Source organism: Rosa chinensis, chromosome 7, assembly GCF_002994745.2.
Source record: "Rosa chinensis cultivar Old Blush chromosome 7, RchiOBHm-V2, whole genome shotgun sequence".
In the NCBI taxonomy this organism is placed as follows: Eukaryota; Viridiplantae; Streptophyta; class Magnoliopsida; order Rosales; family Rosaceae; genus Rosa; species Rosa chinensis.
The window spans coordinates 3,871,604-3,897,024 of NC_037094.1; the positions used below are offsets into that span (position 1 = coordinate 3,871,604).

General features: G+C 38.8%; 5 protein-coding genes across 7 annotated transcripts; 2 read left to right on the forward strand and 3 right to left on the reverse strand.

The window, feature by feature from the left end:
* The first annotated feature begins 1,229 nt into the window (after positions 1 to 1,229).
* LOC112178972 (NAC transcription factor 56) lies at positions 1,230 to 2,521 on the forward strand. Its single transcript, XM_024317257.2, has 2 exons — positions 1,230 to 1,416; positions 2,193 to 2,521. Exons 1-2 carry the CDS (start codon positions 1,230 to 1,232, stop codon positions 2,519 to 2,521), a joined length of 516 nt encoding a protein of 171 aa, XP_024173025.1.
* Positions 2,522 to 2,996: 475 nt separating this feature from the next.
* On the reverse strand, positions 2,997 to 5,209 carry LOC112178971 (UDP-glycosyltransferase 83A1). Its single transcript, XM_024317255.2, has 2 exons — positions 4,280 to 5,209; positions 2,997 to 4,113 (listed from the first exon to the last, which is right to left on the reverse strand). Exons 1-2 carry the CDS (start codon positions 4,803 to 4,805, stop codon positions 3,242 to 3,244), a joined length of 1,398 nt encoding a protein of 465 aa, XP_024173023.1. The 5' UTR covers positions 4,806 to 5,209; the 3' UTR covers positions 2,997 to 3,241.
* Positions 5,210 to 5,440: 231 nt separating this feature from the next.
* On the reverse strand, positions 5,441 to 14,124 carry LOC112178974 (protein Asterix). Its single transcript, XM_024317259.2, has 4 exons — positions 14,107 to 14,124; positions 6,145 to 6,310; positions 5,948 to 6,048; positions 5,441 to 5,681 (listed from the first exon to the last, which is right to left on the reverse strand). The coding sequence occupies exons 2-4, from the start codon at positions 6,286 to 6,288 to the stop codon at positions 5,606 to 5,608; spliced, it is 321 nt and encodes a 106-aa protein (XP_024173027.1). The 5' UTR covers positions 6,289 to 6,310; positions 14,107 to 14,124; the 3' UTR covers positions 5,441 to 5,605.
* Positions 6,475 to 9,871, forward strand: LOC112179333. Of its 3 annotated transcripts, none has more exons than XM_040510473.1 (8): positions 6,475 to 6,751; positions 6,834 to 6,918; positions 7,396 to 7,437; positions 7,947 to 8,115; positions 8,584 to 8,636; positions 8,744 to 8,968; positions 9,182 to 9,228; positions 9,311 to 9,871. In XM_040510473.1, exons 1-8 carry the CDS (start codon positions 6,510 to 6,512, stop codon positions 9,336 to 9,338), a joined length of 891 nt encoding a protein of 296 aa, XP_040366407.1. In that variant the 5' UTR covers positions 6,475 to 6,509; the 3' UTR covers positions 9,339 to 9,871. The 3 variants fall into 3 exon arrangements, with proteins under 3 accessions (XP_040366407.1, XP_024173499.1, XP_024173497.1); XM_024317731.2 differs by having other exon boundaries at positions 9,446 to 9,869; XM_024317729.2 differs by having other exon boundaries at positions 6,477 to 6,751; positions 9,342 to 9,397.
* Positions 14,125 to 15,480: 1,356 nt separating the features above from the next.
* Positions 15,481 to 24,738, reverse strand: LOC112178912. Its single transcript, XM_040510470.1, has 11 exons — positions 24,452 to 24,738; positions 22,931 to 22,991; positions 22,588 to 22,831; positions 19,762 to 22,388; positions 19,451 to 19,584; positions 18,208 to 19,048; positions 17,096 to 18,111; positions 16,940 to 16,988; positions 16,596 to 16,849; positions 16,374 to 16,478; positions 15,481 to 16,206 (listed from the first exon to the last, which is right to left on the reverse strand). Exons 3-11 carry the CDS (start codon positions 22,775 to 22,777, stop codon positions 15,972 to 15,974), a joined length of 5,451 nt encoding a protein of 1,816 aa, XP_040366404.1. The 5' UTR covers positions 22,778 to 22,831; positions 22,931 to 22,991; positions 24,452 to 24,738; the 3' UTR covers positions 15,481 to 15,971.
* Between the last annotated feature and the right edge of the window lie 683 nt (positions 24,739 to 25,421).

The window sequence follows — 25,421 nt, forward strand, 5'->3', positions numbered from 1 at the left end:
TTTGAATAACTCTCATTCTCTCGGCCGGTTCAGTTCAGTCGTACCGCACCTCCAGCTACCACTTCCATCGGCGCTGACAAGGGCGGTTCAGCCGGTTTCGGCATGTCCAGCATTTTCAGCCACCCTATCCTAAAGTCAGAACGACAAATACAAATAAACCCCATATACTTGTACCCTAACTCAATAGTCAAGCAAGTAAGAGAATACGGGTACCATCCACTAGTACATAGTCGCTTAAATATTCAAGATCCCACACTACTACAAATCTCAGCTTACACTAAGAAAACTATCTTGAATCACCCTTTATTTTTTCTTTTCTTTATTATGACACACACACACCTCATTCTTGTCTAATGAAATATTTTGTACTTGAAAACCAAAACAAACATCAAATGACAAAATTATAGTATATTTTGCATGTGTTATTTGTTATTTTTTATTTTTTAATTATATTTAGTAAGTAATACATACATGAATGTATAATAGAACGTTACATTCGCATCGGCATGGTATTCACTCTTTACATACAAGCCAATTCATGTGTTTAATTTGCCAATAACAAGCACCATAAACGCTAGCTAATTATAATTTTCGGAGTTATAACCAAATTTTCAAACGTAAAATGGTCTCAAAAAAATATTTACATAAATAAAACCAAACCAAACCAAATTAAACAAAAACAAAAACAAAACACTTTCCTATGTTCCTATAACAAATAACCTCGATCTAATTAACCAGATAACCTATATATACTGATAACCCCACTTCTCCCGCAAGGCACAAACTCTTTACAATAATTACCAGCCAGAAATATATTTGCCTACATTTGACAAATACATTCTGACACGTAAATTTCTGATGTTTTGTTTCTTGGTTTAATCAAGATCATAGATCGATAATGATCCATGACTAGGTCTCTTCCTAGCTCATTCAAGATATCTATCGATCCCCATTCAAATTTATAGAGTCAAAGACAAAACAGTAAACACCACTCTAATCTCCCCAGCTTCCAGGTATACAGACACAGCGAAAATCACAGTGATAAGCAAAAGAGACCTTTTTGTTCTGTCTTTATAAATCAAAGTCCTACTAGGATTCAATTTCCATGTGAAAAACACCCGCACGCCACTCTCGTATATAAATATATATATGCGTACACAGTGAACCTCATTTCTTCGATCATCTCATTTCCAAGTGTTAACAGGGAAAGAGAATAGAGTAACATATATATGGAATCCCAGAAAGTAGTAGTGAGCTCTAATTTGCTTCCAGTTGGGTTTAGGTTTATGCCAACAGATGAAGAGCTGGTCAGTCACTATCTAATGAACAAAGCTTGTTCCAGAGCTGTACCAGTTGCTGATGCGATTCAGGAGATCAATGCGACTCGGTTTTACAGCAACCATCCAAAGAGTCTAGGTATGTCAAATTTACATAAGATTTGCACAGCTTCTCCTTCTCATTTCACCACTTTTCACAATATAATGGTATTGTTCGTTTTATGTAGTGTTGCATTAGAATTGTGTTTTTAAGTTGCATATAGATTCATTTGATGCCCAAGAGATCCATGAGTTATAAGAAGATCGATGTTTTTCTTTCAGGTAAATCTAGGAGGGCAGATGGATGATCCGAGCCTTGATCTATTTAACTTTCTACCTTTTCAAACTTTTGACCTAAAATGTGTCCATCGACAAGAGTTCAATAAGATACAAAAGGAGATGAAACCCTTGACCTACTTTACTTCTAATCTCCAGTCTCAGTCCATGAGCTAGCCTGGCCTCAAAAACTTTGAAAAATGATTTTGTTTGTTTTTTTTTTTTTTTGAGGAACACATATATACATGTATGCATGTACTATTTCAATATTTCATTAGCTTTAGACGTAACAAAGACATGCAAGAAAGATTAGTTACTGATTTTTAACTCTTTTCATAAAAAATAGAATAAACTGAAGAGTTTCAACGTAGGAAACTGACCAGAAAGTTGCCTAGTCCTTAGCGTCCATGGCACTACATGTAGACAACAATTTATTTTAAAAACCTAAGATTAAATCCACCTAGTTGTGCATTAGCTCCCCAATCCTAGCTAGATTAGGATATCTAGCAGTGCGCGCGGCGCCAAATTATCAAGTATTAATGTCGACTAGTTGTATATGTTTTTAGCTGACCAGTATTTTTATTTGTTTCAACTATGCAGTGACGTTCTCTGATGGAGAGAGGGAGTGGTTCTTCTTTATTCATGAAGGCAATGACAGTTGCAGCAGCCATGCCCAGAGAAAAAGAAATGTTCGAGAAGTCGGAAACGGGCTAGGGTTTTGGAAACCGAACGGATCAGAAAACCCGATCTACAATGAAGATGGAAATGTCTTTGCGACCAAGATCTACCTCACTTACTTCTCCGGAAGTTGTCACTCCAATAAACCAAAGAGAACCCACTGGAAAATGGTCGAGTACCATTTACAGATAAGAAGAGAATGGGTAGTGCTGGGAAGATTACAAAGAGGAATGGATTACACTGGTTTTTGAGGATTGATCATTTATTTATTCTTTACATTTTTGGGCAGGATTCATTGAATAAGGCTGCGAGTATTTGGCTATTTGCTATTCTTTTTTATTCAACAAAATTTTGTCATACGCACACATATATACCCCCATTTCTAGGTATATTGTTACAATAAACTCGTAGAGAAATGAAATTCTTTTTCGCTTCAATATTTTCATTTTTCTTATCATGAGCTGTACGAAATTAAGTATTCCTAATATTTCAGCTGCGATATTGCTTTATGATCTTATATTGCTGCAATAACATACAATTGGTGCCCCACCTCAGAAACACCTTCGAACCTTTGCATGCCGAGGTTCATGAAGATTGCCGAGTACAAGGCCGGGATTATTGGCTGCTTGAAATGCTGTACAAATCAACAATGTAGGGGGGGTTGATTATGTATATGTGAAAATAATGGGTGATGAAAGTGGTAGATGGATACAAATATCGCCCAACTGGGGACAAAATTTGCTAACTTCTGAACAAATGCGAGGACAAAGATTGTCTTTCAAAACAGATTAAGTAAATGAGGGTACTAATTTCCATTAGAGAGGAAAAAAAAAGAACAGAACAGAAGAAAACCATATGAGTACTGGTATACTATTGAACCGAGCAGTAGGTTAAATTGGACAATGTCTCAGTATATTGGGTTTGAATGTTTGATTATTCATAAACAGGTGATCGTGATCTTGATGCCCCCTTCATTGCTTCATCTGTAGAATGAAGTTGTCCAAATTCCTTACAGAAGATCCTCCTTCATTGATACTCTGTTCAGCCATTTCTTTGAGCTTTAATGCATTGGCTCTTATACCATAATCAGCAACCAAACTATCCAATTTCCTTCTGATTTCATGCCTCGTAATAATTCCATATTCATCTGGGCTTAAGGACAGACCAACTTTATAGCCATTACAGATGCAACTCCGGTTGTAAAACTGATCAGCAAAGTAAGGCCAACAGAGGAAGGGGACGCCCATGCGTAAGCCATCCATGGTTGAGTTCCAACCACAATGAGTCAGGAAACAAGCAATAGATGGGTGAGCCAACACCTTTTCTTGGGGTGCCCACTGAACAATCTTGCCTTGGTTCGCCACTCTCTCTTCATACCCATTTGGGTATTTGGAAGAACCGCCTATGATGAGGTCTGACCGTTTAACCCATAAGAATGGTCGACCAACAAGTTCAAGGCCTAATGCTAACTCATCCATCTGGTGCTGGCTGAATACTGAGATGCTTCCAAATGCAACATAAATGACTGATCTATCAGGTTGTTTGTTGAGCCAGCTCAAGCAAGTCGAGTCCTCTGGCCAAAGGTTTGCAGCTGGTTTTCCATTTGCAAGTAATGGGCCCACTGGAAACATGTGTGGGACTAAATTACCAACAAGGGGGTTAAGGTCATGAAACCAGTTGCACAGAAGCCAGCCAGAACGCTTCATGTTTTGTTGAATGCCTAAGAAATATTGGAACATGGCCTCGGCAGATTGGTTTCCTGAAAAATTCCACAGGAAGTCGGTACTAGTCAGAGGTGGCAGGTCTGGTGACAGTTGAACCTTCCCATCAATTTTCGAAGATCCTACACAGTTCAATTTCAATTAAATCAGAAAATAAACCAAACAACACTATTATGAGATAAAATTTGTTAAGATGCTATCCATCAATAAATCATTTGTCTATTTCTTATGAATCGTCTATAAGACAACAAACTAGTTCCAGATTAAACATAACTACCACAGCCTTACCCTTTGTGTCAATAATCCCATCCTCAATAAGCTTTGGAATGTTAAGTATCAAGGCCAAAATTCCTGGGGCAGAAGGCCAGAACATTGCCAACTTGACCTTCATTGTCTCAGCAATCTCCAAAGCCCACCCAAACATTGGATCAGCTATGACACAAGTCACCCGATTACCCTCCATGTTGACCTTCTCTAACACTTCTCTCAAATGACCAGGCATGACTTTGGATATACTCTGAGCCAGCTTACCTTCATCATTCCGTGCATCATCTTCTGACAATCCATCAGGAACTGTGATGTACCTGACCTTATACCGCTCATTATCCAATTCTGGCTCTGCAGCCATCATACGTGCATGTGCAAACTCTGTTATGACAAGTGTGACCATGATTCCGCGACCAGAAATTAGGTATGCCAACTTTATGAATGGTGTAATATGTCCTTGTAAAGGGTATGGAACAAGCAGCATATGGATAGCATTTTCTTGATCTGAACTTTCCAGATTAGAGCGGGATAGCTGTCCTTCTTCCATCTTTGTAAGCTCTCCCACACACTTGATGTTATGATTTTGGCCCAGATAATGCACGAGGAGAAGCAGAAGAAGAAGAGGAAGAAGAGACTATGAGCTCAATGACAAGGCCTAGAGGCCAGCACTAACTAACCAAGCACTCTTTTAAAAGAGCAACACACATACTTTTCCTACTTGTTTAGGTATCTCATTCCTCTCTACAGCTTTAAAATATAAGACCCTCTATTAAGAACTGACATGTTTTTAGGGTTGATAATAATTTTATAAAGAAGCATTTTCCATTTTCAAATGGTAGTTATGCCAACCTTCCAACATCAGCTTTGCATGAAGATAACTAAACAATTAATAATGGTCATTCATCTTTCATGAAAACCTTTGATCTTTCACATTCTTTCGATCAAAAGCTATTCATAGGACCAATAAGTAAAAGGATGGCCACAGCTAGTTGTTTCACTATAATATAAAGGATGATATTCACTTACAGATGAAATATCAGACAACACCTATAAGAACAGTTGGCAATGGCATGTCTCCAATATTCATGATAATGACACAAATTTCCTCATCAATTAGTTTGGCATAATCGATTAAAACTACTTTCAACAAAGTACGGCTATAATTTGAGAGGAAAAGCAACATTAGCATGAGAAAGGCACAAAAGAACCACACAGGTTTTTCCTTAAAATAGAATTGATAAAAATAGTCTATTACCAAACTTAAACCACACTCTGAATCTAGACAAATAAAACCGTAATCAGACTAAACGAAACTGCATACTGTTACATCGCATTGCTTCAATCCAATCAATTCGAGCTCTTCATAGGTGCACCTGGTCGAGCCGGTCCAAAGTAGTTGGTCACCAATCCCATAATAGCAAACCTGGACATTGAACACACAATCACATCAAAAACTCGCAAACTCACAGTCATATCACATCCATTCAAGAAGAATGAACCCAAAATTATCGATAAATTTAAAAATGTGAGCCTGTCAGAGTAAAAAATTTCCGCAAAAGCTGAGATTTCTAACTTTCATAGTCTCATAGATCAAACAAAGTTTTCTTCTTCAGAAAAGTTTATTTCAAGGTTCCAATCTCAAAAAATAAAAATAAAATTACAGGAGTAAATTTGTAAAGAAGTACTAACATCATGGCCATGGAGATCTGCTTGAGATCGTTTTCAATGCTCTTCATGTTGACCAGTGACTGAGCACAGAAGATGATCGCCATCCACGAGCACAGCTTGTACTGCAAATCATTCAATCCATCGAAGACTTAGAATTCAAAGCGAAACGAATTATCAATTGAGAGAGTGAGAGAGAGAGAGAGAGAGAGAGTACGAACGCGGAACATGACGCCGGCGATGCCGAAGACGACGGCGATCAAGCCGGAGTAGTCGACTGGTAGATCTTCCGGGGCTAGAGCCGTCGGCACGAAGGGCTTCGCCGCTGCCGGCTGACGTGGATCGTTCGCTGCCGTGGATGACATCTTCCTTCTCTCTCTCTCTCTCGATCCAAATCGAAATCGTTTTGGATAGTTGGAAACTTGTAACTCTACTGCATAATACGACCGACCTCCCAGAAGTAATAAAAAAAAAAAATTTAAATAAATTTAAAAATAAATAAATAAAAAACCACGTGCGTCTCACGTGCCTTCACACAGTCATATATTCTTCTTCAACCTCCAATCTACTTGCTCGGCCTTCAACAATGGAAGCTCTAAGCCCAGCAACCCCTTACACTCCGAAATCGACGAACCCGAATCCCCAGACTCCGACACAAAGCCCATCACCATTAGCAGCGTCGTCTGCTCGGCTGTGGAGGCCCACCGCGCAGCGCAACCTGAGAAACCAGTGGTCCAAGCTAGCTTCTTTGAGACAACAATGGGAGTCTGCTTCTTCTAGCGGAAGAGCATACGCAACGTTGCTCGTAAACTCCTACCTTTCCATCAAGTACTAGTGTACTACTCCCAAAGATAACTTCTTTTTTTTTTTTTTTGGTTGCGCTGGTTTTTGAAAATGGTGATTGTTTCAGGTACATGCCTTCAAGGGAGTTGGGGGTTCTCAGCGACATGCCGGATATACTAAAGAAAGCTTCACAGAAATTGCTTAAGCAGCAGGTAATAATCAAGCAAGCTTTTTTACTTGGATTTATTTCTTTACAAATATTTGAGGTCTTGATTGTTACTTTTGTCTGTGCATGATGTTTATGCTTGTTCCTGTTTGTGATTTGGAAATCATTTTATGCCAATAGGAATTTTACCCTTTTCCTCGTTTTTTCTTTTCTTTTCTTTTTTTTGGGGTAAATGATTCTTTCGTGAAGTTACCAAAAGCCATTTTGGACTATGATAAGAGATTATTCTCACGTTAATTGATCCGAAATGAGGCAACTATTCTGGTCTCTGAAATGTCAGAGTGGATTATCAAGGTTTTGGAAGGTTAATTTTTTGAAATATAGTTGTCAGAGAGTTTGCATGAGTTCATGGATTAATCGAGCGTGCATGAGTTCATGACACTCGGCCATAAGCACATTGAATTCCAGTTTCCCCTTTATTAATTCTTGTTAATCTTCTTATTTTGGTGGTATTACGTTTCAGGAACTTCATCGGAGCAAGCTTTTATCATCATACAAGGACATGGTACACGTTCTTACCAATTTCTGTTTGTTCTTTTCGAGTTCTTTTGGAATGTGGAACACATCCTTATTCATATGTTTTTTCTCTATGGGTCAATAAAGTTGGATATGGTCAGAAATTGAGTGAAAACTCATGCTTTGTCTTAGCTAATATTTGATATCAAATTCTCAAGTGCTAAGCTTGAAGGAGGATATCCTAATACTATCTGGTCCGTTACTATAGTGGAATTTGCCCACAAAATAGACCTTTATGGTGTTGGACTTCTCTACAACCACCAAATATAAGGAACTAGAATTGAACTGCAACTGGACAGTTGACTTGTTACTGTAATTTTCTTCTCTTGAAAAAATTAGAGATTTTAAGTAGTTTTATGAACATGCTTTGAAGATAATAATTCGCATTAATACATCTGTATGGTGTATATTTGTATTACAATAATAGTTTAGGATTTTCTCTTCTTTACTAGATCTTTTGGTAGTTTTATTTACTTTGTTTCTTCATGTTGTCTACAGGTGTCTGTTGTAACTAATATGGTCAAAACTAGTAGATCCATGAGATGCTTTGTCAAAGGGTCGAGCAATAGTCCACTTTTACAATTTTCTGGCTATTCCGAATGTAATAATGACCCTGGAGATGGTGGTGGGATTCCAGTCTTCACATTTTGGTCGATCTCTTGCTTTGGTACATCTACAGTATAGATCTTCTACAATGCATATTTGATTAGAATAACTGATTGATTTTGCCTTCATGGATAATCAACAATCACGTATTACTATAATGACTTTTGTGGGGTTTATGTGCAATCATGGAAACGGTTACCTGTATGAGCATATAGGTGCAGAAAAATCTTTTCATGAACCTTATTTAACTAATTTGAGAGTATCCTCTCTGAATGAAAAAAGCAGTAATAGATAAGGGATATATCAGGGGCCTATATGATTCACAACAATCTCCCTTTGTATTGCATGCTGCTTAAAATGCCAACTATATATGTCATTTGTCATAAGCTTGTGATTTAAGTAGAAAATGTCTATATTATTATTATGAAATTTCATGTTAGTAACTATTGGACCAGGTTAAAGCTATTATTAGTTCCACATGATTTGGATTATTTTTCTCACAAAATTTATTATCTTTGAATAATCTCAGAGAAAGTGGCGGAGGAGCTTGTCCATATGCTTATATTGGAACTAAATTTGAAGGTAAATTATTGTTTCTGTGGCTGCGAAATTTTTTATTTATCTTAGCATGTTCTTTATCTGTTCCTTGTTTGTTACTTTATACTTGTTGGTGCTTTTGGTCTGTGCAGCGTTTGCTTGTCGTGGACTTACTGTCAGTTAGTTGCAAAGTTCCAACGGCAAACAGTTTGCATTGGTCTGAAGAGCTTTATCCAGGAGAATTTGGTGATTTGAGTATGTGCAACTTATTATCTGAGGAAACTTGCAAACCAGTCTATCCAAGATTGAATGGTCAGAAATCTGATAAGCCAACTATTCGACGTAATCATCAGCAGCCGGATCATGATGTTTTGCAGGTATGGGTGTCATTATATGCAATTGTAATTTTTAAAAAGTACAAAAAGAATACATCTAGACATTGGAGGAAAACCTTACTAACATGGATCTTAAAACTCACTTGGATTGTTGTTGTTGGTATTACAATAGTTGTTTAGAAAGCAAATAGAAACATCATCTGGGCCTGTACTATGCTTATCAATTTCATTACCCAAAATTTTTTATGATTGCAGGTTTATCTAACAACATGGCGCATAGAGGTGAACATTGATACTCACAGGTAATCCCATCTGAGAATCAGTAATTGATAAACATGTTACGTCACGTCTCTTTGTTCAGTACGTGAGACTTCATGCCACAAGGTTCCATTTGTTTCTTCTCTTTTTCTGATAGGGTGGATGAAATATTTGCTGAAGTTGGGGAGGAAATACACTGTAGACTTTCATGAGCAGACACGCTGGAAGAGTTGTTGAGTAGAGTGCTTGTTTTTCTGATAGGCTGAAGATCTGATGCTTGTATGCTGCCTTGTACTCGTAAAGAGGGAATATGCTTGAAAATACTAGAAGCTGGATTTTGCGAAAGTCCCAGAGGCCGGAGTGGATTGCGACAGCGTCTACAGAGGTCAGCGGATTGCTGATAAATGGGAGTGCAACTTGAAGTATTTATCTTGTAACTTCAGTTAATATGTTATGGTATGAGCAACAATGCTTGATGAATTCCCATGCTTGTAGTTACGAAGAGTTCTCAAAATCACTTTATTTATACTCTCTTGCTTTTAAAGAAATCTCCATATAAGTCGCACCGGGTGCTCTCAAGCTCATTTTAAACTTTCTGGCGTCTTGTTTCAGTAATTAATTCTGATGTAAAAACGAAAAGAACGATAGATTTTGGTTAGCATTTAGCATTACATATGAGATAAATCTCTCATTTATTGCTGTCAATCTTTGGGTCAATATTTTGAATACCGTTGACATTGCTTTATGGAGTCGGATCCAAATTGTTCAAGCAAAGCTGATTACTGAGATGTATGGCCCTGGCCCCTGGAGATGCTACCATGAATTTTGCATTCACATTATAGTCTTTAGAGCTATTTTACCATTAAGGTAAAGTCAAATGGTCAAATGACCATGCGCAAAATGGGGGGACTGGAAACCCGTGTGGCCACAATCAAAACACGGAGAGGAATTGAAATTAAACATTAGACATTAAATTTGTAATTAATTATGAGAATGCCACCGCATCTATTTCTTTCCCTTTATATCGAACTACCAAGTCATTAATGTCAATCAGTTGACTATTATTATCAGTATTATGAGTTTATCATTGTTCTACCAAAAAGAACTCATTTGAATCTCTGTATTATTCTGCTTTAGAACTAACTAGAAACTTACTGAGAGTCAGTAACATATTGAGAGAATTAGTTGTTTAATTTTTCTAACTACAATTCATTTCAACACTAATTTTTTTGCCTAAACTGCATTGTTTGCCTAAACTTCATTTCAAGGATGCAATTGAGAATAGCTACTGGTTTGAGTTTTTCATGGGTACGTTATGCATATTCTCTTAAATTATCACAAGTACCGATTCAAATTAGATTTACTCAAAGTAGGATACATTTGGAAGCATATGAAACATCTGAAGCATTGATATTATAATATCTAGAAAGTGAAAAAAAAAAAAAAAAAAAAAGAGTTTCAATGGGTAATGTGTTGGAAAAGAATTTTAAAATGAAAAAAAAAAAAAAAAACTTAGCGGTCTTAACGGGTTCCAACAGGTAACCCGCGAACCCGTTGGGCTCAACCATTTATAACCCGTTAAGACCGCCAACCTGTTAAGCCCGCCCGTAACCCGCCCGTGACCGTCCAGTTGCCAGGCCTAGAAAATACAATGTCCATAATAGATTTAAACTGTGACAGATAGACTACTACTATTGAGGCAGAGCCATGATTATGCTATTGCTACTGATGTTCAATGACAATAATAAAACTATAATTTTTCTCAAAGTGCAACAAAAAGTATATTACAATGGCTACTAAGAGTCTTTCGACAATGCTACTGACAGTTAGTAACTGGTATTTTTATTAGTAAGTGCACTCACAAACATTTATACTCACTCTCACTATACTCACTAATGTTATTACTAACTGTCAGTGTACTTACTAACATTGTTACTGACCGACAGTATACTTACTAAAAACAATAACAAAAACTATAAGGAATTTGAATTAGTATAATCAAAGCTCTAATTGTAATTAAAATTAAGCTTCTATAGAAATGACAATATCAAGGTTCCATTTATTATAAAAAGGAAAGTAAACTACTACAAGTTCCTCACAAATTGACTCAAAATACATTTCAAATTGCAGTTGTCCCACTAGGTCGACCCCAAAGACCATATTGAACAACCTCATCCATGTGTTGGAAACCTCAATAGTACCCTTGATATGAATATATAACACAAGAAGAATGATCATGAAGTGAGTACCTCCACAAGACCATATTCACAAATGTTACTAACCTTCAGTAACAAAGGGAATAGCTAATCAATACACCAGAATCTTAAAATTCAACCACAAAAACTAAAAGTAAATGCTTCAAACATAAATACTACACACAAACATTCACTAGTAACAACAATCACACAATTGTTACTAACATTCAATAATAAATCAAATATCATTACTGATGGTCAATAACAACTCAAACATGGCTAATGAGGTTCAATAACAATTCAGATATGGTTAATAAAGTTCAATAGTAAATCAAATATGGCTATTGAGGATCAATAACAAATCAGATATGCTTATTGATTGTTAATAGCAAACCAGATATGCCTATGAGGGTTAATAGCAAACCATACATGCCTTTGTGGGTCTAGGCTTTGCTACTAAGGATCAGTAGGAATAAAATAATCCTATTGTACGTCAATAGGAACATGTCAATTGCTAATAAGGGTCAGTAGGGATTTAGTAGATAACTAGAGTTCCTAAGAACTTTACCGTCATTATATGTAATGGTAATAAACTGTGTAATATGAACAAAACATATACCTTAGCCACTGTATGCAAATTAAAATACCTTGCAAGAAGAGACTTGAATTAACCAATTACTTCATGAAAACATAACTGTAAAAACCTAAACACCAACGATTAAGTAAAATCAGATGTATTAAGTAGGACTAAATTCAGTTTGCCCCCTCCAACTTTGGGGCAAACATGAGTTTGGTCCCTGATCTTTTTTTTAATCATGATGGTTAAGCACTTCTAATTTTCATCACCCGCGTCCAAATCTCAAAATTCTCTCCAATTACGATGTCACTTGCTGAGTTGGCCCCGACATGGGGCCCCACGTTTCAGTTTTTCGGCCACAATTTAGATAAAATGTCTAAATTACCCTTATTACCCTATACTATTTTCCTCGTCTCTCTTCTTCCTCTTCTTCTTCTTCTTCTTCTTCTTCTCACCTCGCCGTCTCTAACCGTTCGCAGAGCTCACAGTCCCCGTCACCATCCCACTTGGCCTCCGCCTCAGCTACCTCCTCGATCCACAAGCACAAGCTTATATCTAAGGACCACGGGCCTCCCTTCCCTCCCTCATCCTTCTCCGCTGACATGCGCGACAACACTCTGACCTCCAGCGACGACCTCGAAAGCATCTCAGTACAAGGTGGTGGCGACGATTCCGACTCATACAATCCATTCCTAAACTTCAAGTTCGAGTTTGTCTTCAGTGGAGATGATGTGGCGGAGACAACGTGGAGGAGGTGGGTTTCGGCGAGCTGGGCATGGGCCAGGCCCTGTTCGGTGAGCAGGATTTTGTTGTCTGTGGTGGTGGTGTAGGCAGCCATGGTTGTAAAGCACAAGAAGACAAAGATGAAGATGATGAAGATGAAGGTCTGAAATTCATACTTGTCTTCCTCTCCGCCATTCTCAGATTCGAGCAACCCCAATCCTCCCACTGACGGGATACTGGGCTCAAAAATCCCAAAAACTCCCTCAATCAATTTTCCAAGGTAACCCATTTCTAAAGCTTTGATCTTTCTCTTCTGGGTTTCTTTCATTTTGGCTAAAGTTTCAATCTTTGGTTCTGGGCTTTTTATTTTTTGTGGAGGTTTGCTCAGCTATGGAATCTGGGTTCTGGACTTTTGTGGACATGGCCAGTGGTTGAGTTGAGTTGCCAGCATGTACATGTACAGTGCGTTGCTTCTTGGAGGAAGAAGAGATATCTGGTTTTAATGGTGAAGGCGAATTGAATTCTGGTTTTGATGATTTGGGTGGCGAAGGTGAAGTGAAATCTAGTTTTGATGGTTTGGGTGGTGGGGTGATGCCTTTGGAGAGTACAGAGAGTGGGTTTGGGAGATGAGCGAGAGAAGAGAGTGTCTAGTCGGAGACTGATTTTGATGGTGAAGAGAATTGAGAGCGGGAAGTGATGTAGGAGATGAGGGTTGGGTTGCGCTCATGGTGGCGGTTGAGCGGAGCTGCGAAGGGATTTGTGTTACCCCAAAGGGGGTTGTGGGATGTAGGAGAGGAGGAGAGAGGAGAGGATTTAGGGATGGTAATTTTGACATTTCATCTAAACTGAGGCTGAAAAACTGAATAGTGGGGCCCCATGTCGGGGCCAACTCAGCAAATGACATCATGATCGGAGAGAATTTTGAGATTTGGATGCGGGTGATGAAAATTAGAAGTGCAAGGACCATCATGATTAAAAAAACAGATCAAGGACCAAACTGATGTTTGTCCCAAAGTTGGAGGGGGCAAACTGAATTTAGTTCTATCAAGTATTAACCTGGAAAAAGAACACTCAATTATATATATAAGCTAGCATTTGATTTCACACCATGAATATAATAAAAAGTAAGTTTGAATTAACAAGAAAATCCACATGCAAAACAACCCATTGTGAATTTCAATAGAAATGGAATTGAAAAATTCAAAATATAGAAAAACATACCTCAAAGTGTTAGATCTATAATTCAAAGTTCATGTATGAATGAAAACTTTAGATTCATCGCCTTGATTGATCTCAATCTCGATCTGAATATAGATACCGATCTAGATCTCTCCTCTCTCAGGGTTACAAATCAAATTTCATATTTAAGTGAGATTTTCAACTTCGTCTCCTTGATTGACCCGATCTCGATCTCGATCCAGATCTGTTCTCTCTCTCTCTCTCTCTCTCCACCTCTCTCTATTCTCTCTCTCTAGCTCTCTTTCTCTCTCCCTCTATCTTGTCTGTCTTCCTCATGTGTGTTAAGAGACATTTTTGTCAGTAAAAAATAAAGAAATTGGATGCATGTCTATATGGACTGTATCAGCTCACCGCAAGGAAATAGGTCCCCTGCACTCTGCGCGTGGGAATTATTTGCATGAGATTGTAGTTATCAGTAATTTGCTATAATCTTTAATGGAGAAAGGGATGCAAAATATAAAGTTTTTATTCGAATCATTTCTCCAATAGAAAGTGCAGAAGTGCGAGTTAGAAATTGCTGTTGGAATTGGTGCTTCTACAACCGACAGGAAATACTAGAGAAGCACTGTTAGTAGTTGAACAAAAACCATACAAAATTTTACATTTATCTTTTGCTTATTATTCTCCAAAGCAATGCACATCAACAATATGAATTAGCTACAGTACCATCTGGAAAATCATACTTCAAAGCCAAAGAAGTCAACTCTGTATCCTTAAAAGGCTTTAAAAACCCTAAAAGTCTTCATCAACTTTATTTGTAAGTCCGCTAGAGACTAGGATAAAACTGAAAATCATCTTCCATGACTACTATAACATATATGGTCCCTTAAAAAATTCTCAGCTATAAAAACTCTTTAAGGCCTTCGACAAATATGATCCTCCTTCCAATCTCTCTCTCTCTCACACACATACACAGTTTCCTCCAGAGGCCTTTTACAATTGTACAATAGCAAATTTGTAACACTACTAGAACAAGACTAAAGCTTCATAACAAAAGGTATTTGCCTGCATTATTCTCAAAAATGATGGCATAAACATTTTTCAATTTGAGACATGATATTCTGAAGTCTACTGCGCAAAACTTTTATTGAAACAGAACCATATTATTAAATGGTGAAGCCGACAGGGCAACCATGAAAGTGGAACAAAAAGAGAACTGTATGTACTGTATACACAATCATATTAAAAGCTAACATATAAACAAAGAAAACTTGTGCTTTAGACTCAGGTACCTATCTGTTCCCATCACAAGGTGTTACAGAAACATAATGTATTCTTGACTCCGAAAAAAAAATGCAGCATACTGGACTACCCTATAGGCCAGCCCTTCTATAGACTCATAGTCAATCTAGTGATTGTCTAATTCAGATGGAAACCTAAAGAAAATGAGTACAAATTCCAACATTACCAAAAGTAGGGACCTTCAGAAACATTCCAGAGTATCAACCACCTTCAACTTCTTCAGAACTGAGTTCAAATCCAGACAAACTTCTAAAACTTGTACAAAACTTACTGAAGTTAGACCATAATCACTTGGTTTCCTATGGCAAACTTACAAGAGCTTTTATCCAAAAAAATAAATTATCAATTCTTGCATCAGGATTGAAAATTCCTGAACTTACCACCACAGAGACGCCCCTTCTAATAAATCCCGCAAGCTAAAAACCTCAATTATGAATTTCCATGCTTAGGATTATGAACACACATGATTACTTGAATTATAGAAGTGTACAATTTGGAGTAACCAGTCTGCGGTTCTATCCTTCCCCTTAAGCCAAAAAATTGATGGGGCATAGCAGTTACTTTCTAGACTTTCATAGTATACAGAGACCATCTTATATTTCTCAAAAAAGGACATCAATGGTCATATTGCAAAGAACTAGAAGTCTCCATTGCTTAAAGGAGACATTCTAGAATTCCTTCTGCTCCTACATCCCCACTTGTGTAATTGCCGTTGTGAAGCATGCCCCATTAAATAAGTTGAAAGATGTACCAGAGATTCAAGAGGGTTGAGGAGACAAATGGCCGAGAGGGAAAAATAATCAATTAATGATCAAAGTGAAAGACATTGTACCCTGTCTGGCAGATTTCTAGGCACTGGAAGTGCAGTAACATATTTCTGGGGGCAGATTCTTTGAGCATTCGCAGGAGCATCGGATGATGAGGAGGCCTCAGCCCCATCACCTTGTGCCCGCCCATGGAACTTAGCAAAACGATTGATGACAGAAAACTTCTCCAGATCCTGGCTGTCCACTCTCAAGTCTAAGATGGAGGTTCTCTTGTCCAGTCTGCATCAGTAGAGGGAATAGCATTATACCAGAGCGAGAATGTGGAAAACACACACATAGGAAGCAAATAGTGCTGAAACTAGTTATTATCTGAGATCAACTGTGTGGTCAAGATGCAAAACTAGTGAGAATGTATTATGAATAAAGGAAGAGGTCATTAAAGCTACCTCAACAGATCATTTTCCAGCTTCCTTGCTTTTTCAACAAAGTCTTCCACAACTTTTGGGAAGTACCGATGAACTCTCTCAGGTGTTTTAAGCTTCTCAGGCAAACTAGAAATCATATTTTGAAAGACTTAACATTAGTATGCACTGACAAATGCAAAAGCCATAAACCATCATTACATTTGTTTACTGGGAAAATAAGAACAATTTCCAAACATCTCTTACTGGTTTGCACGGTCAGGAGGAGATGGGGTTTGATTATCATTTCTAGAGCAGGCGATTGCATTGCAGGCATCACCTAGTGATAGTCTAGAAGCAAAATAAGCTACAATCTCAAAGGAAGAGCTTGCATCTGCAGAGAGAACTGCTGAAGGAGGAGGCCGAAGCAATTGTTGCACAAGCTGTGTTGTCAAGATAAGCCTCTTTTTGGACCTAAACATCGGTGGTCTATCTTCAATCATTTCACTTTCATCTTCCACCTGTCAACAAACATGAAGCAATTAGTTCTCCAAAAGAACTACAAGATATCACAGTTAAATTTTGAGAACATGACCAAACTAGAGGCAAACCTTCTCCGCCAGTCGGTTCGTTGCTCGAGCCCACTCTACATCTGCCGCTCTGCAAAAAATAAACCTTGCATTAAAGAAAGTTCATAGAACTCAAGTTATTTTTCTATTCAAAACAAAAACAAATCGAGCATCTACTATAAATGTCCTGCAAACCACCTCATATTTAGAAGCCTTTGGGAAACCTTGGTCAGCTCTTTATGCCAAGGTGAAAGTTCAGATGTAGCACTTTTACGCTTCTTTGGTCTCTCAACAGTTAAACTTTCATCAGTTGCATCAGGACGCAGTAAATGAGGGGATGTTAGTTGCTCATTGGAAATAGGTTTCAGAGCTGGACTCTGTGGGATAGTACTAGCATCAGAAGTAGCAATGGGTTCCTCCATCTGTTCACGAGCATGCAGATCACCTGGCTTTCCAGCAATGGAAGGTTGTTCCATAGACTTCAAAGTGGCTCTAAGTGTATCATGCATTGGCAATATTTGCCCATTTTTAAAGGTTCCATATTGGTCAAACCAGGATGGCGCCATTTGCGGACTAACTTGAGACTGTTCACCTCTAAGAGAAGATGCATTACTACCACTAGAGAAATTCTGAGAATTCTTCCGACTAAATGCATACATATCCTGACCAGATGCATTTGAAAGTCGGGTATCCCCAAGTTTGGATGCAAAGCTCAGCATTTTAGAATCTCCGGAAGGTACTGGGGTATGATCAGCTGATGAATCCCTTAACATATTATTATATCCATAAGATAATTGCGGTCCTCCCTGGGGACTCACCTGCTGAGTCTCTGCACCAGAATCTGGACCTCTCAATCTCTTCACACTATGATCACTTCCATCAATCTCTGTACTTTTCATAACCTGTACTTGGTTCAGCAGGGAATAACTTTGATGGGAACTGATATTTGGCTTTAAAGAACGGCCGAAAGCTTCAATATCTCTCTGGGTAGCAGCAGAGTTTGAAGCAGACGCCTCAATATAATTATTTGCAGTGGATTCTTTTCCTTGTGATACATTCGTCTTTTGGGCAGTCTGAATGTTCTCCGGTGATACTTGTTGCCTGGTGTTTTGTTTGGATGGCTGCTCTTTTGGACCAGAGCTTTGCAAGTTTGAACTATATACACCAAATGCAGAGAAGCCATTCCCTCTTTCCCGGGTATCTTGCTCATTGAGCTTTGGTGAACCATGGAAAGTTTTTACCAAATGATTAGTTGTTTGAAGCTGGGATTTAAACAACTGAGATGAAGCCTTGGAAGGTTCAGCACTTACTAGAGGTTGCTGAAGTGGAACGCTGGTCCACACATTGGTCAAGACTTTAGGAGCTGCACCTTGATGGGACATACCAGACGTAACAGAAGGCTCAGCATCTGATTCTGGGATTTTTGGGGCAGCGACTCTTGAACGGGACTGGTCGGCAATATTCACGAGTGATGCCTCTGCAGAAGTAAGGTTATCCTGTGAAGCACTTTCAGACTTATCTGTCAGAGGAGATTGACTAGTTTGAGCTCTCTCAAAAGATTCACCCAACTGTTGCGGACGAAATGCAAGCCTATCAAAAGGTATATTAACAGACTGGCTTGCAGTTACTTGGCCACTTGCAGCAGTCATGTGCTGATTTTCTCGTTGACTTCTTGAATGAGGAAAACCATATTCGGAAGATGCAGATAAACCTCCATGAATATGGTATTGTGGGGCCAGGGCCTTATTCCCTGTTTGCCCTGAGCTACCAGGGAGACTATTTCTTAATTCCCCTTGAGATGCTTCGTGAGAGGATGGCAAGGACTGAACAGATGCTGTTGAGGCCAACCATGTACGACCTTTTTCTCCCATCTCAGAATGGACACGACCTGAACCCAGAACTGCTTGTGAGGAACTCTGAGAAGACAGGGCATGGTCTGCAAGTGGAATCCGTTGAGATGGAGGAGCCAGCTGTAAACCAAAACCTTGAGAGACAGATGATTGATTTCTCTGAATGTGACCTACAGATCCATCAGAAGTTTCCACTTCAGGCATCTCAGATGACGTGTTGTGATCAGAAGGGCTGAAGTGAGTAGCATTACCATGCTCCCTTGGTTGGTCCACCTTGTGAAGAAGCTCAAGCATATGTTGACTGCAATGGATTGAAAAGTCAAAACAATCTATTGAAGAGAATGAAAGCAAAAGGTGATACACAGATGATCTACAATCAACTCGTATGTAGAAGTACATAAAAAGACATGGCAAATTCCAGAATGAAAACCATGCCATAAAAATAGACCTGGAAACTGGGCTCTATCACATAAAGACAACTCTAAAAAGAACCGAAACTACAGAACTAGTCACTACAGAGTTTAAAAATGGAAAAATACGCTGCGGAAGAATTATAGGATATATAATTCCAGATACCCAGCATTTTCATGAACATAAAGAAGAAAAATGATAACAACAAAACCTAAACATATGAAGTGCAAAAGTTTGATCTAATACCAAAGATAAAGTATGAGCAGGTAGCAAGATTCTAGAATTCAATTACCTTGATGGTGGTGCAGCCTTTTTTGAGGTGTTGTTATTATTACCAGTAGACCTGTCAAAGGGAGTAGACGTACTTGGGGCATAACCTGGAAGCATGCTTTTTGAAGGTGGCTCATCCGAACCTCTTATGTTAACCTGTTTAAATGCAACAAATGGGAAGAAAATGTCAAAATACATTAAATCAAGAGTTCGAAAGGAACAATAAAAGACAAATAAGAAGACATAAAACAACAATTGAAAAAGGAATTAAGAAAATTAAGCTGAAGTTAAACTTTGGCACCATTCTTGAAAATTCAAAAAACCTGTAATCACCTTTTCAATTTCCATAGAACTTCTATCAGTGTGACCCATAAATTTTGACTGCCCAAAACTCCCTTGTTCATGACTTTTGAATCCTCGAGAGACCTGCTGGGTCATAGCCTGTGAATGTGTCACGTGTTTTCTTCCAGATGAAGGTTCCACTTTAACACCAACATCCCCCATTGGATGATACTGAAACTTGCGAGTTGCAGAGGGCTTGCGACCAGCATTGCCAGATGAGTGTTGTTTGCTTCCGGGTAAAGTACGTGAATCGCCAGCATCTGAGACGACATTTTCCTTCATACCCCCAGTGGAAGCATGGTGATATGCATTATGGTAATTCTCTTTTGTATTGTTGTTCTCCATATCATGCATTTCAACTACTCCTTTGTCTAAGCAATTGTTCCCGGATGACTCCAAAATCAGGTGGTTCTTGTCCAGATGATGCTGATTTTTTCCCAGAGCCTCTCCTCCTTTAGAGTTCACTAAAGAATCAACAGGTGTCCAGAAATCGTGACTGTTTGCAAGATGTTGCTGGCCTTCTTGGTAGGCTCTTTCAGCGCTGGAATTTGATTTAGGAGCGTTGTTTATACTTGAACCCTCTCTACTGATTTGCGGGCTTGCATATTTTGGATGTGCCACTTCAAAATTTGAGTTTGGAGCAAAATCCGTCTTCCACATACCAGCAGCACGGCTTATTTCCTCATGCATGCCTCTCTTCAGATCACCACCTTCAGCAGATCGTGATAAGATTTGATTCCCATGATTTTTCAGATTATTACCCCCATCTGTTGACACAGATTCAGTAAAATTCCACCCATTTGACATATTGTTTGGCTGGTTATCATTACTATGCGAAGAACTTCTTTCTTGACGGTTCCAAGAACCTGAAATGCTATTTGCATTTACCTCTCTACCTGACGAATGACTAATGGTTCCATAGTTGTTATGACTACCGTCTGCAGGTGGCTGTGGTGGAGGGTTGTGATCCAACCATTTACTTCCTTGTTCAGGACTCTGTGAAATAAACCTGTGAGAAGAATCAGTCTGAAAAACGTCTCCTCTTTCATGCAAAGTTTTAGATCCTGATTGCTGAAATCCCTGAATACTAGAAAAACTACCACTGATACTGGGCCTATTGGCATCAGCAAATTGTGAGGAGGGTCTAGAATTCAAGTCAGACGATGAATGCAAGTTGTTACCAGCCCAACCAGATTGTTGTTTGTTAGTATCACTGACACTTGAGGGCTGCTGAGTCCCAACTGGAGGTTCTGGATTTCGAAAACTAGGACCACACCACTCTTCCTGTATCCCTCCATCAACACTAGAAGTTTCTGCAACAGCAGACTGCATAAGAGCACTCCAAGTTCCACTTTGTACAGAAGAAAGTCCACCAAAAATATCTGCACCATCCAGCATACTAGAACCTCCCATTCCCACATTGGCGCTCCTCCCAAAAGCATCCCAAAGATTATCATCTGAACCAAACAAAATCTTTTCTTCAGTTGGATCTAGTGTAGCCACACCCTGTGAGGGTGCAACCTGCCCAACTGCTTTCTCCGGTGATGGTTCTAACAATCCAACTAGCTCTTGCCTCCCTTGGAATTCCTCCATGGGTTCATTTCTTTGTTGGGGATTTACTCGATGCAATGTTTCCAAATTGAACCCACTGCTCAAACTTTGAGCAGCAGTAGGCCCAACCATACTTTTCCCTTGAAAATCCTGTCTAGAAGCCAGAGATCCCTCTTGCATGCTAACTGGACCTGAAAATGCAGTATACTGATTACCTGGAAATGAATTACGACCGACCGATATCTGCTGCATTGCCGGTTTATCCATTTGAAAATGAGGATATGAACCTGGTGTTCCACTTGAGCTAGAAATTGGAACACCATATAGAGATTGATCAGCCTGTTGAGGGACAATGCCCATCAAGCGCAGTGCCTGGGCTTGTTCATGGGACAATACATGTCCACTAGATCCCCCCTGCATAACAGGGGAAGCTCCACGCTGCAGCCAGTTTGTGTTGCCTGCCACAACATTAGGTGGCCATTGATTGTTGGATGCCTCGTTGATTGTGACGCCATTCATCTGGGTTGGTGTGTGGTTACCAGCAGCTTTTGCAATGGAGGAAGCTTGATTTGCCAAAACCAGCTGTTGCCTTTCTAGTTGTTGCTGCCTTTGAAATTCTTGCATTTGTGTGAACATTGCCTGTCTTTGTAGCTGCATGTCACTAATACGTGGTTGCTGCTGCCTTGGTGAAGACTGCATCATGCTGAGATGCTGACCACTCATTTGCTGTTGACCACCAAAAAAATCAAAACCAACAGGAGATTCTGAAGTTTCCAATCTCGCTGAATTCTTTTTAGCATGTTCAGGACCACTTCCTCGTGATTCAGGTGTAGACAAGCCTCTAGATGTTAAATTTTGCTTATCAGACTCTGTATCCACTCCCAAAAAGTTAGCTTCATTCTGCCTTGTCTGGAACATCTGATGCCCATGCATATAGCCATTTGCAGTTGGCTGCTGACTTTGATACTGAACTCTGCCAAACTCCGGCCTCAAATTTGATTGCATAAAATTCAAACCATGAGGCACATGCAAAGACGGACTCCCATGCCCTCTCTCAGAATCTGCTACTAATATAGCAATAGAGATGTTTAGAAACAAATAATGGCACCTCGAACAACATAATAAAAAATCCTTCTTGTTTTTTTTTTTTGAAAGGGATAAAAAATACTTCTGTAATACAGAAGAAAGGATAGAAACCCCACCCCTCCCACCTAAAAAAAAATTTAAAAAAATTAAAGAAGGGCCTAGAATTAAAGTTAGTAATACCTGGTTGTATATTGTAACTCTTTAAACTTGAGTTAACAGGAGATCCAACTTGTCTCTGGTTCCCAACCCACAAATTGTTACTTAGACCAGGCCAGTTCCCGTCAGTGGCCTGCGGATGACGCTGACCCTGTGACAAGTTCTCTTGGCCAAAGAAATTGTGGACCCTGTCTCCAACTTCGTTTCCAGGCATAGATAATCCAGCCACAAAATTGCAGCAGCTAAAGTTCTTTTGAGAAAAAACTACCTGACAAAAATATGAAGAGAGTTCAGAGCTTCAGTATTCTCGTCATTCCAGGAGACCACACATCATATAAAATTCTATCAAAAGGAATCACATTCAGACCTTGTTCCAGTATATTTTAGAGTCACTCCAACTGCCATGTTCTGAGTTCAAATAAATTAACCTGAATACAACCATGTAAGCACATTAGGCATATCCCAAGTAGGTCATACATAAAAAGCAAAATGACAGCTATCAAATACACCCATAATGGTGATCCCTGTTACCACATATTTTCTGTTGATACCAAGAGATACTTTCTAAAAGCTTTTCTTGTAGAGAGGAAACCAACAAAGCCAGATGACATAGCTGTCTTTAATAAATACTTGTGGCATATAATAGCAATTCTAAATCCAACTAAATTATCGTTACACATGCACAATAGGATCTATTATCAACATAGAGGGGTTCTTTACATAAAAGGATTATCAGGTTGATATTAGATATCCTAAGATAAGAGGTGGTTTCAGACACAACTATAAAACAAACCACAGCCCGGCTAGAATTATATTTTATTAAATGATAGAACAAAGTGAAAAACTTCATTCGCATAATTTGGATACTCTCATTGAAGAGATTAATTTGATACAAGAGCATTTATTTTTATCAAATTTGATATAACAGTATGAATGCCATCCCTCCCAGTTTCAAATCTGGATGGTTTGTCATTCTTTCTCGTCTAAAAGGCCATTTTGTTTTTTGTATAAAAACAGTATTTAATAATGGAAGACTTCTTTACAAACCCAGCGAACCATCAGATACTGAGGGTTCACCCAAACAATACAGACGTAGTGCACCAGAAACCACAACCAATGAACAGAACACATACACATGTACCACGAAGGTACCATATCTCTCTTCCTAATCTTGTCACTACAAAAAGTTTGTGCAACAACCTCAGAGCAATACAAAAATGAACAAAAATATGATGAGTCCTCTCCAGACATGACACACTCGAGAGATATAGCCAGCATTACCCTATTTCGGCTACTATTATATCTACAAACATAAATTTCGGCTACTATATTTAACTTAGAAGTTACTTTGGTATTACAAATCATCCGTAATTGTCATAGAAGCATAATAGGAATACACAGTGGACAGGTTCACTGCACTCTTGAGTGCTGCCGCACCCGAACAAAAGCCAAGAGGAAGCAACCAATGCCTCCATACTAAATCAAACCGGAATAAACCAAATATCCCAAATCTGACATAATAACCATTTGCTCCAATTGGCTACCAAAAAATCGAAAAAAGAAAGAAACTTTTGAGCATTCAATTCATCCGAATTTTAAGAATCAAACCACACTAAACTAACTAATCCCTACCAAATAGAATACCCTAACCTAGTGTTCAACACTATCAGCTCTAAATTCCTTTCCTTTTCTCATCCATATAAGCCGCATTTACAGCTTAAACACATAAGATCGAAACCAGAGCAACCACAATTACAGCTCTACAAGCTCCGACGGAGCTGCCCAGCTATAAAGTCCCAAACCTTAAGCGCAGATTTGCATTTTGCATCAGAACGGTGTCGTGTTTGGATACAAAATTAGGGTTTTCAAAAGGGAAGTGCAAACTCACAGTGACGCCGCGCGGCCGCCGTTGAAGGTCGGAACTGATCTTCGGAGTCCGTCGCCAACCGGAGCGGTGGGGGTTCGAATCGGGGAGAGAGAGAGAGAGAGAGAGAGAGAGAAATGGGGTTTGGGTTTGGGTTTGAGCTCAGATAGCAGAGAGAGAAAAGAAAGTGATCGAAATAGTGCGAAATTTTCAACGAACAGAGAAACAAATCTGAGGCTCGGACCGAGGCTGGGGTTCGAGTGCCGAAGCTGGGGTGCGTTGGATCCGAAGCTGGGGGAAGCGTTTTGGATGGCGTCTCGGCCGTCGGTTTGGAACCGTGGGTTTGTGAGAGAGTTGTTGAAAGAGGTAGGTGTTCGACCAATTAAATTCCGCCACGTGGCTTTTTTAAAAATCAAATCTTATTTTTGTTACGATTTTACTTTTTTTATTCGAACTTTTCAAAATCTAAAACAAACAGAATTCCCTCCATGTCAACTCGCAAGTTTCTCTCTTCGACTTCTCTGATTGGACTGATTCTTTATTCTTATATTACCTGGTTAAACAATATAGTTGATTCATAGTCAAGAGATAAATATGAGATGTTAGAACAAATTCTTCTTCTTAATTATAATGTTTGATTTGTAATAAATAATTTAATTTTTCGAGACGCAATTACTAAAATTATATTTACTTTTGCTTCAATGTCCTATAATTACTATTGTGAAAATAAATTCATCCTACGAGAAAAAAAGAAGTAAAGATAGATTACCAAAAAGTAAGTAAAGACAATTATTCAAATTGATTCCCGCTTTCTGAAAATTATATTAAAATTAATATTGATGGTTTACTTCTACATGATCGTTCAGATTCTTCAAAAGCTTCAGGTTTTGTTTTCAAAGAATCTAGGGGATTCCCTATTCTGGCTTCGGCTAAAAATATTGGAAGAAATAATGTCATAATTGCATAGGCTCAAGCATTTCGATGTATTTGGCAA